At 43.4% G+C, this 12,250-nt stretch overlaps 1 protein-coding gene across 2 annotated transcripts in view; it reads right to left on the bottom strand.

Annotated features, from left to right (window-relative positions):
• Window positions 1–12,250, bottom strand: part of aopep (aminopeptidase O (putative)) — a 198,632-nt gene that overhangs the window by 162,532 nt on the left and 23,850 nt on the right. For both annotated transcript variants that reach the window (XM_007899975.2, XM_007899978.2), the window contains exon 4: window positions 8,560–8,808. In XM_007899975.2, the coding sequence (XP_007898166.2) occupies window positions 8,560–8,808 (249 nt within the window). The remainder of the gene's footprint in view (window positions 1–8,559; window positions 8,809–12,250) is intronic.

The following is a 12,250-nucleotide window of genomic DNA, read 5'->3' on the forward strand; positions in this document are numbered from 1 at the left end:
ACTGTCAGCCTACACTGAGTTCAAAGTTGAACGGATAATTGAAATGCATTGATTGATATCCTTTGCCGATTTCAATCCACTCTAGATTACATCTGGCTGATTTGTATTATTAACAAACTACAACAGATAAGACTTAACGGTGCAACATTGATTCTACAAGATTACGAACAGCCACTTATGCTGATATTGAGCGCATCAAACTGAGCAACGGATAAGTAGATCGCCATCTATTGGCCAGTCATTGGCATGTGCCGTCAAACCCATTATAGTAAATTACAGTAAACACCCCCACCTCACCATTCTTGCTGGCCTTCACTGGCCAGGCAGGGATATCGACTTTGACTCGGTTTGAATCCTGTGAGCAGAAAATACATCTTCTACTTGTGGGATTTAAACAGTTACCATGCCAGTAAATGCTGGCAGTGTAATTACACTTAGCTGGAAATTCCAGCACCCCAGACCAGATTTTTCCCCATTGGTCTGGCCAGCCAGAGCTTCTAGTGTATTCTATTAAGTATTTCATAACGTTTTGATCTCCCAATGCACATACGTGCATCAGACAGAAATATATTTTCTTTTTTTTAATATTTTTATAATTTAAATATTTTTTGCTGTGAGAAATCTTGATGACGGGATAAGGCACTACATCAAATGCAAGGATTATTATACAGTATTATTATAATATTAGAGAACAGCCAAGTGAGACTGGGAATATTTGAAGTCCGATAACATATTTGAAGTATTAAGTGATCTTTGTTGAGCCACTATTCTTTTAATACTGTAACTTGAAGTTCTGAAATCTATTTGGCATTTTACAATCCAACTCACTGATGTTCCAGCTGATATTAAGTCTACGACCACCCACACATAAACAATTTATCTCTGAACCCTGCTCTCCCCTTCCTGCAACCTCATGTCCCACAACCACCCCTCAACTCCAAAACCACTCCCATTACGTTTTGTTTTTTCATGAACTTTTCAAAGAAAACAGCAGATGTTTAATGAAGCAGTGGTTAAGTGCAGCAATGAAGGAGGCCACCCTGCTGAGTTTTAATTGGAATCATCAAAATAGCTGTTTTATAGTGCCAATCACCATCCTACTTGACTAATATTATATCATCACTAAAGACATGACATCAAATGTTCCTCATTTTCCAAACAGCAAACCATGGAAAAAACAACCTTTTTTTGCAGAGCAGCTGTTGTGAAAATTATGGATTAACTCAATCTTGAACAGGTGCCAAAAGGCAATTTATTTTAATAATGGGCAAATTTATGTGCTACACACTGCAGAAGAATTAGCAAAATTCTTACAAGGCCAAAACATCACTATGTAACATGACCAAAAATAGGAGAAAATTATAACAGGGTCCAAGAGTTCAGCTGTGAAAGTATAGGTTCCTTCTTTCAGAGCTTTTGAAGATCCCTTTGAATTTCTTTCTACAGTTTCTAGCTGAGATGATTTCCATTCACAATTCTGTTTGTGCCATCTGCTGCGTGTTACTATAAATATTGACCCATCTAATAAATTCATACCAGAATTCAGAATGCTAATAGCTTTCACATTCAGCCTCATCACGAGCTATTACACAGCCACCATCATATAGAGGTCACTCAACTTCACATCTGACAGCTTTCTAATTGCTTTAATTGTCTCTCGCAACAACCTACTCACAGCGGCACGGACCAACCCTTGAACTGCCACTTACCTCACAGCGTCTTGTAACTGAACCTTCCTGCTTGCAGAAAGGTTTACTGCAAATGGTAAAACGGGTGCAATTTGCCTATTGGAAAACTGTTAAGCTTCTTGCAGTTGGTTGGCACTTCTGATTAGACCAATAGTAATGTCTGTTAAAAATGAAGAGCTGCTCCCTAGGAGCTGTATCGCTTTAACCAGTATTTTACTGAAAGGCATCATACGTATGAGCTTTGCAAGCAATGTTAGGAAATGTTTTTTTTACATATACAATGTAGAAAAACGCAATCAAGCTACAAATAGGCACAGAGGAAGGAAGCTTTATGTTCTCATTTTTATACTATTCTCCTGGGGGTGAGGTGGGGAAACGGGGTCTCCTTGGAGTTGAACTGGTTCCAAAATGACCTGCTTGACAACAGAATGTCAGAATCGAGCCAGCCCTCAGTGGCGGTCTCGGTAATCTAGTTCCTGACCCAGGCGGGTCCGCAGTATTCCAGGGCAATGCTGATAACAGCACAGCCAGCCTGGCTCATTGGAAGGACCTGGAAGGGCAGACCAGTCACTGAGGACAGCGAGTCAGCCCACTCAGCTCCCTGTTAACCCTGCAAGCCAAAGCTCTAACGGGTAGGGTGGTCCTAGCTGGACAAGCAGCGGGAAAGCTTGCCAGACAGCAATATTAATGGCAAGCTATGCAGTTTTAGCTGGTTAGACTCCAGCAGTCCTCTGACGCACACTCCCCAAGCCTTGGCTCTTGCCAACCTGCGCCTAATACTTTCCAGAATTAGGTAAGCAGGATGCGTCCCTCCAGGGAGAGAGTGTGCATTCCATTCCAGCAATCTGTCTCTGGATTTCCATGTGTAGTTGGGATGCATCCCGTTAGGTGTTTGACCCTGCACAGTTCAGCACTTTGTGACTTTACATAGATGATGCTATATAAATGCAAGTTGTTATCATACCTGTACACCTCAAAATTACAGTCACTGTACTCAAATAGATGCTATTTATTTTTTCCAAAAACACATCAAATGGACAATATTTTCACTATGGTGCAAGGGTTTAAAATATGAGACTGAAATTCCATCTAAAACTATTTTTTTCTTAAAGTTTGAGTTTTCACAGAATTGTGGAACATTTTTATCTTCAGTTTCCATTGGGAAGATGATTTTCGGCCCATCTCCAACCTCCCCTTTCTCTCCAAGGTCTTGGAAAGAGTTGTCGCCTCCCAACTGCGCTCTTTCCTTTCCACCCATTCTCTTTTCGAACCCCTTCAGTCAGGTTTCCGTGCTGCCCATAGCACAGAAACTGCCCTGGTCAAGGTCACCAATGATATCCTGACCATCTGTGACCAGGGCTCCCTCTGTCTCCTCGTCCTCCTCGACCTATCGGCAGCATTCGATACGGTCGACCACGCTATCCTACTCCACCGCTTGTCCTCCCACCTCAACCTTCAAGGCACTGTCCTTGAATGGTTTAAGTCGTACCTTTCTCACCGTCTTCACTTTGTCTCGACGAATGGCTTCTCCTCCATCCCCCGCACTGTCTCATGTGGTGTCCCTCAGGGCTCTGTCCTTGGTCCCCTCCTCTTCACCCTCTATATGCTCCCCCTTGGTGACATCATCCGCAGACATGGAGTTAACTTCCACATGTATGCGGATGACACCCAACTCTACCTTTCCTCCTCTACTCTCAACTCCACGACCACCGATGTCCTGACAGCCTGCCTGTCCGACATCGAGTCCTGGACGAGAGACAACTTTCTTCAGCTCAACGTGCGAAAAACCGAGGCCCTCCTGATTGGCTCACGTCAGCGCCTCCGCACCTCAGGCGCTGACACCATCAGCATCCAAGGCTGCACTCTCCACCTCTCAAAGCCAGTCAGGAACCTCGGCGTTTTGTTCGACCCTGAGCTGTCCTTTCTCCCTCACATCCGCACCACAACTGGCACCGCCTTCCATCACCTCCGGAACATCGCCAGACTACGGCACTACCTCACCCCTCACGCTGCTGAAACCCTGGTTCACGCCTTTGTCACCTCAAGGCTGGACTATCGGAACTCTCTCCTCGCCGGCCTTCCCGCCACCTCCCTCCACAAGCTGCAGGTCATTCAGAACTCTGCAGCTTGTGTACTGTCCCGCACCAGGCTTCGGGACCACATCACTCCCACCCTCGCTCGCCTCCACTGGCTCCCCATCCCCCAGAGGATCGAATTCAAGATCCTCATCCTCACCTACAAGGCCATTCACGGCCTTGCTCCCTCCTACCTCTCCGACCTACTATCCCCCTACCTACCTGCCCGTACCCTCCGTTCCTCTGGCTCCGGTCTGCTCCACGTCCCCCGCCCCAACCGCCTTACCATCGGTGGTCGGGCCTTCAGCCTCTCAGCCCCCAGGCTCTGGAACTCTATCCCCCAGTGCCTTCGCCGCTTCCTCCCTTTCCTCCTTCAAGGCCGGTCTCAAAACCTTTCTCTTTGACCGAGCCTTCAGCTCCCCTCTCGACTCTCTTCCCCCTCCTCGCTCCCTCCCTTCCCTCCCCTCACCCTGACCATTTCCCCCCCCTCCTTGCTCCCTCCCTTCCCTCCCCTCACCCTGACCATTTCCCCCCTCCTCGCTCCCTCCCTCCCTCACCCTGACCATTTCCCCCTGCTCGGGTCATGACCCAACTGTCCAGCGCCTTGGGACGTCCTCCTGACGTGAAAGGTGCTTTATAAATGGAATCTTGTTGTTGTTATTGTTGTTGTTGTTGTTTCTTAAAAAGTAAGCAGCTTTCAAATTAAGAACAAATTTAAGAATTTTACAAAGTTTTTGTGACATTGAATCTTAAAGACAAAATGGTCTTATACAACAACATCAACTTGGACTTATATAGAGCCTTTCACATAGGGAAAATGTCTCAGCATTATTACTTAAGACCAGCAGTCAAGATGGTCATTAATAGAATTTAACAACAACTTGCATTTATATAGTACCTCTCACAAAGGTTGGAGCGCTTAATAGAATTTGAATGAAGTTAGTAGCAAATAGAAAATAAATTATTTGTAATTTTTGTAACAAATTTGCAATTGTTCCACTTGCTGCAGCCACACATTTTTGAAGGAAGGAATTACATGAAGACCTATAAAAATGCATTTTGATTTTAAATGTTTGCCACATATAAAGTGATTTACATTTCTGCAAAAAAACCTTGGAAACAGATGAATCATTCATATTTCCTGTCAACCATATGTCTATATTTTGGGAGCAGATGCTGATTTAAATAACCTGAAAAGTTATGTTTAATTCTGTAAGGCAACAAATTCATATTGTTTATGAGAATTGCACAATTATTCTAGAAAAAAAGCATAATAATTTCACAAAAATATTTAAATATTTCTATGCAAAATCAAAATCTCAAACATTGTTGATGCCTCTAGTAAAGGGACCAGCAACACAGACCCATCGTCTATTTGACAAGCACTGAAAAGTGAATCAACTTCAAGTTTCTCACTCTCACCTACAAATCTCTTCACACCCTCACACCTCCCTACCTCTCTAATCTTCTCCAGCCTCATTCTCCTGCTTGCCCCAAACTCACTCATGCCTTGCATTCCCCACCCACTCCAACTACCATCAATAACCAACCCTTCCTCTAGAACTCCCTCTCTCAGTCTCTGCGTCTCTCACTTAAGCGACAGGTGACAGCAAGTTGGAACAGACTTTGTCCCAGGCTTATCAGAATCTGCAGGCTGAAGGCAAGTTACCATCTGCTGATTGCTATTGTAATAGACTCCAACTAGCTCTGACATTACAGCAACTAACAAAATAAGACATGTTCTTTCTGTATGGGGCATGTTCACCAATAATATTGCTCTTCTTGCCACTGGCTTATTTTGGGTGTCCATCTGCTACTATCCTTCTCCAAACATCCAGGTAGTTTGGAGAGATCAAAAAGCCTCAGCATTAATTTTCCTCAGGGAGTACAACAGCAACCACTACAGGTCAAATAGCTCCTTTACCAAAGGATTTTCACAAGCTACTGGAGGTTTAGATCAATTGTACACATTCCCAAAGTAAGGATAACAAAGGCAAAAATAATTCCTTATAATGAAAAGATTGGCGAACTGTGATACAATACCTTAAAATGCACTCATGTAACCTCACCTGACAAATTACAATAAAGGTCTTGTTTTTATGTACACATCTCAAAGACACTGCCCCACATAAAGGGCACTATATTAATGCAAATGTTTGTTGGTCTCAAATCCCTTTTACAATTTCTTGATGAGCTTCTCTAGGGAAGGGAAACTGGTTTTACAATGGAACAAATGTGAAAGTATCAATCAAGTTCTTCTCTAGACCTCACTTACTCTTTGTCTCCCAATGGATAGATTTCAAGTCATTACCCTCACCTATGAATCCATTGGCACGTACCTCCCCATCTCTCTGATCTTCTCCTGCCCCACTCCTCTGCTTGCTCCTTCCACTTAGCTAACTCCCTGCCTGCTCCATGCCACCATCGATGGCCAAGTTTTCATTTTCTATGCCCTTAACCTCTGGAATGCCCTCCCTCTATCACACAATCTTATCATTTTCTGTCTTTACGTCCCACCTTAAAACCTACCTCTTTGAGAACACCTACTGCCACCTCCCCCTTTCTTTATCTCTCCTGCTCGGCTTCTGACTCCATCATTGTAAAGCGCTCTGAGATGTTATCCTACATGATGAGCGCTATATAATTGCAAGTTGTTGTTATTAATCAGTTACAGGACAAAACTGACAATACTTCAGGAGTAATTTCCAACCTCACACAGTACTGATGTAGGAATAGAAAATGTCATACTGGTGCATGAATGGGTGCTCTTTTGGGTTGAAATGAAGGTAAATTGTTTGAGCGGAGTAGGGGGAGTCTTCTGCATCTAACCCCCTAATATCTAACCTGGGAAACCTGATATGTAATGACCTTGGCCAATAGAGAAGTGCGGCTGCAATTTTTCGCAGAATCCGCTATAAACAGTGCCTCTGCTATAAACTGCTAAACAATGAAGTTACTGGCCCCGGGTCTCTGTCGGCTGTTTATCCAACAAAACTATTGGTGGGGCAGCTCCGGACACACATGCACAGTGCGGCATGAGAGGAAAATGGGCTTCGCTCCACTTGCCCCGCTGTTGTGATTGTCTGTGTGTCTCTCTATGTGTGTGTTTGTGAGTGTCTCTAAATGAGTGTGTCTCTCTCCTCTGTATGTGTTTGTGAGTGTCTCTATGTGTTTGTGAGTGTCTGTGTGAGTGTGTCTGTGTGTCTTTCTTGTTACGTGTGTCTGTGTGTCTGTGCATATGAGTGTGGGAGTCTCTGAGAACGTGCATCTCTCTGTGATTGTATGTGTGTTTCTAGCTGTGCCCGTGTGAGTGGTGTGTGTGATGGGCCCTGAGAGGTAGGAGGTGGTGAGCTCCTGTAGCCCTGCAGTCAGGACACGGTCCTGAGCGTTTGTTTTATGGTGTTTTATAGGACCTGCGCTGGTGTTCCCGGGCCTGAATCAAAGATATCCTGAAAAGATGTTCCAACATGTGCAGGTCAGCAGCAGTGTAGAATTCTGCCATACTGTTTTGAGCCTGAGCAGCAATTTCTTAAAACTGCAAAGTATATAAAAAAAAGCAGGGGTTTAAACAGAATCATAAATTCCAACTGAATGCTGCAGTAGTAAATACCTCTGCCTGCACCAAGGAACTGAGAATAGCAGGTTCACGCTGTCTTTGTCCTTCAGAGACACATGAAAATCTGCAATTCCCGATGACAATACAAGCAATCAGCATTGTTACCATAGGTACAATGCTACACAACCAACAGACTGTAACAACACTTCACTGTCGGTTTCTTTTGCACTGCCAAATATGGAAATGCAACTTAATCACCACTGATCATTACTTAAAATACATTCTGGGCACAGAGCATATGGCATATGGGTATTACAGCCCTAAGAGTTGATGTAAGTTACAATTATTCTACAATTCACAATGCTGGCTTGCTTTCAACAATTTCTATTTTCTGTGACCAATTTCCATTAATAATCAAATGTATTCTCCAATTCAATATTGTAAGCCTTAATAGGACCATTATAAATAATAAATGTATGTAGGCATCGGGTAAGTGAATAATTTATAAATGCTAATATCAATTAGATTTCTATTACCAGTAATATTCTGAAGTACTGTACTCTGAGTATTCACAGATGCAGAGCAGGTTGTCCAATTCACAATTGTTTCAGGAATCAGAGAGGGCTTATTCCCAGTATTACTGTAATTATATCTCAGTGCCAACCTCTGCAGAATGTCTTCAGGCACAGGGACTGATCCAAAGTTTGGTAAAAATAGATCAAAGAGAAAATCTGCAGAATTTCTTTCCTAACAGCTTACTGGCTTATTTCAAAATAATTCCAAAAAAATGAAGCAATCGGCGAGAGCTGCAAAACCATTTTAAAATGAGAGCATTCAACAAATACAGTATGCTGCAAAATTGTTCTTATTCAAAACAGGAAACTGTTCTGAAATGCAAATAAATTTTATATTGCAGAGATTGCAACACAGAAATACATTGAACACTACAAATAGCTCTTTTACCAATGACATTCATAACACATCAAAATGACTTTTTTCCTGAGACTTTCGACATATAAGCTACTGCTGCTATATTAGTTACACATATCATTTTATTTATTTCATCTAGAGTTTATATGTGATTTTATATGACTGAATATTGCAAGCCTTTGTCAGCAAGTCAAGCAAAATCAAGAGAACAAATACACTTATACGTACATCAATTGAAAGATTTGCTACATTGCACAGTTGATGCCAGACCACTGCGATCAGTCAATTTTGACGACGGCAAAACACTTACCTTGCCATTCCCAGACTAGAAAAGCTGGCAGGGACGATCAGCACATCAAGCCTGGAGAACGGGTGTGTGCCCAGAACACGATGAGCTGCTGACAAGCACCGTGCCACCAGTGGAAACAGAACTTCTTCACACTTTAGTTTCAGACAGCGTGGAGTGAACACGCGATGAGGAATAATATCCTGGCCTTGAGCAACAATGCTTTGGAAACGGCAAGGATAAGCTGTATGGCCACAAACTAGCTGGGACACACTAAAAGACAGAAAAAAAAACAATGGAGCATGCAGAGAATATAAATGACCTGCAGGAACAACATCAATAGCCATTGCTAAAAATGTGGATTAATGCAATTGGATGGGGAAAAAAACTATATTGCAGGGCTTGGGATGCAAGCAGGTGAGTGACTTAGATCATAATAATAATAATCCTTGCATTTGATATAGCGCTTTTCACGTCGGGAGGACGTCCCAAAGCGCTTCACAGAACACTGTAAAGTGAAAATTGACTGTATATTTGTGGGCGAACGCGGCAGCCAATTGCGCACAGCAATGTCCCACAAACAGTCGTAGATTGAAAATGACCAACTTATTATTGGTTTTGTTTTTTTTTGGTGGGATTAATATTAGGCGTGTGGAGTAAGGAAACTTGCCCAAGGTTTCGCCCTGCCTGGAATTGAACTCAGGTCTCTCGCTTGCAAAGCGAATGCTCTAACCACTGAGCTACAGGACTCCATGTGGCTTATGTGGAGAAAAACAACAGTGCAAGCTCTAATGGGCCAAATAGCCTGATTCTGTGCTGTAATATTCTATGGTTCTATATCGTCGAGTGGTACCACAATAACAATGCGCTGTCCAACAATCAAACAAACACAGTCAAGTTATTCACAAATTACCAGTGAGCATTAATTTCAGTCCAGGTCACTTTATTATCCCCATATCATATGGAAACTAATCGATTCTCCAGGTAGCAAAATACTTGGCTTGTTTCTAATTTCAGAGTTTATTATAATAAATGATAATAATAATAATCCTTACATTTTATGTAGCACCCATCACGTCAGGAGGACGTCTCAAAGCGCTTCACAGAATATAATGTAATGTGATGTGACTGTCATTCAGGGCAAATCATTCAGTAGTATGTAGATCTAATGAGATTATGTAGTTGTGATTGAATGAGTTTATGTAAGGATGAGTAAAAAAAAAATGTTTTAAACAATTTTCAAGGGTAAATCAACTTTTTTGAGTGAAAGCCGATTGGTAAAACATGATTGTCACCTGATCTTCATTCATAAAACTTGGATTTTACTTTGTCTGTCATGGTGCGCTCACTGCATTGGCAGTTTTGTGAAATGAGCATTACAATGTGACACCCGGGCAGGTGAGTGGGTTCTGGGACAGTGTGTTTGCATCACACAGCTTCACGTTAATAACACAAAAAAATCAATCAATTTTGGTGCCTCAATCTGTGAATTTTAAAAATATAATGTTTTGTTTGTATCTGGTTTGATGTATTGAACTTTTTTTTGTTTCAAAAGAAATTCCGATTTTCACCAAATTTACTCAGGGGGTTTGCGTCTCCCAGTATAAAAAATACTTCCTGGTGCTGGTTTTAAAATTGTCCCTCGCAAGCCTGAACTGCTGCCTTGGTGTGTTTGAAAGTATCGTTCTAGATTTAATTTCTCTGTCTCTTGCAGAATGACTCCTTGAGTAAAATACTAGAGTGCCCATCACATATGGAATCATATTCCAGCTTGGATCAGTGACTTCTGCAGAAGATAAATAAGTTGCAAATGAAAGAGAAAAATTGTTTATTAGATTTTGTACATTATGATGACATGAGGTTATTTCTCAAGTTTATTTTTAATTTAAATCTTTCTCTGATTCGTTTTAGATGCCTAACATCTCTTTTCAGTGAGTCTGCATTAATAGAAAAACTAAGTTGTCTATTGATTCATCCATTTAGATTTTAAAAGATTTTAAATGACCTCTAAACTAGTTTCTATATACTATAATAGTATAATAATAATAATCCTTGCATTTGATACAGGGCCTTATCAAGTCTTCAGGACAAAGCGCTTCACAGGATATACTATAAAGTGAATTGACTGTATGTTTTGTGGGCGACTCGCGGCTGCCAATTGCACATAGCAGTGTCCTGCAAACAGTCGTGGATTGAGTGACCAAATTTATTTTTATTTTTTTAATTATTTTTTGGAAGGATTATTACCTCCGGAAAAGCAATTCGCCAATCGACGAACATACGGGTTCCTACTTACTGTTAGGTAAACAGAGGTGTAACAAAACTTGCCCATCGTTTCGCCCTGCTGGGAATTGAACCCTTGTCCTCTCACATGCGAGGAGAGTGCTCTAACCACTAAGCTACAGGACTTCTAGCACACTGCAAGCATAAATTATCAGACTGATACGTAATGGGACCCATTGTTATGCAAATATTTAGCAACAACAACAACAAGATTACATTTGTATAGCGCCTTTCACGTCGGGAGGACATCCCAAGGCACTGGACAGTGTACAGCATTTCAGACCCAAGCGGAGGTTGGGGGGGAAAGGGAGGGGAGGGGAAGGGGAGGGTGATCGATGGCATGGTCAAAGAGGAGGGTTTTGAGGTGGGACTTGAAGGAGGCTAAAGAGGGGGCGAGACGGAGTGATTGGGGGATGGAATTCCAGAGGTTGGGGGCAGAATGGCTGAAGGCTCTCCTCCCAATGGTAGGGCGGGTGGGGCGGGGGATGTGGAGCAGGCGGGAGCCGGCTGAGCGGAGGGAGCGGGCGGGTTGGTAGGGGGTTAGGAGGTCACAGAGATGGGGTGGGGAGAGGCCATTGAGGGCTTTGTAGGTGAGGACCAGGATTTTGAACTGGATCCTTTGAAGGATAAGGAGCCAATGGAGTTGGGCGAGAATGGGGGAGATGGGATCACGGAGTTCGGTGCGGGAGAGGACATGGGCTGCAGAGTTCTGGATTATCTGCAGCCCTGTGGAGGGAGGAGTTGGGAAGGCCGACAAGCAGAACGTCTGCATAGTCGAGCCTGGAGGTGATGAAGGCATGAACAAGAGTTTCAGCGTCCTGAGGGGTGAGGTAGTGGCGGAGTCGGGCGATGTACGGAGGTGAGGGAAGGCAGAGCGGGTCATGGCTTGGATGTGGGGAAAAAGAGACAGTTGAGGGTCGAACAAGACACCTGGGTTCCTGACTGGTTTGGTGAGTTGAGGTGTGCAACCATGGAGGTTGATGCTGCCAGAGCCTGAGGTGCTGAGGCGCTGACGCGAGCCAATCAGGAGAGCCTCAGTCTTGTTCACATTCAACTGTAGGACATTTGCACTCATCCAGGACTTGATGTCCGACAGGCAGTCTGTCAGGAAAGCAGTGGTCCTGGAGTTGAGGGTGGAGGCAGAAAGATAGAGTTGGGTGTCATCCGCATACATATGGAAGTTAACCCGCATGTCTGCGGATGATGTTACCAAGGGGAAGCATGTAGATATTAGAGAGGAGGGGGCCAAGGACAGAGCCCTGGGGGCTGGGCGAGAAACTGTTAAAGGCAACAAAGTGGAGAGGGTGAGAGAGATAGGACTCAAATCAGGCAAGGGCAGGTCCGCGAAGATTAAAGGGGAGAGGTGGTGTATGAGGATGAAGTGGTCGACAGTGTCGAAGGCAGCAGAGAGATCGAGGAGGAAGCTCAATCC

The sequence above is a fragment of the Callorhinchus milii genome, unplaced genomic scaffold, assembly GCF_018977255.1.
Source record: "Callorhinchus milii isolate IMCB2004 unplaced genomic scaffold, IMCB_Cmil_1.0 Scaffold1, whole genome shotgun sequence".
Lineage (NCBI taxonomy): Eukaryota > Metazoa > Chordata > Chondrichthyes > Chimaeriformes > Callorhinchidae > Callorhinchus > Callorhinchus milii.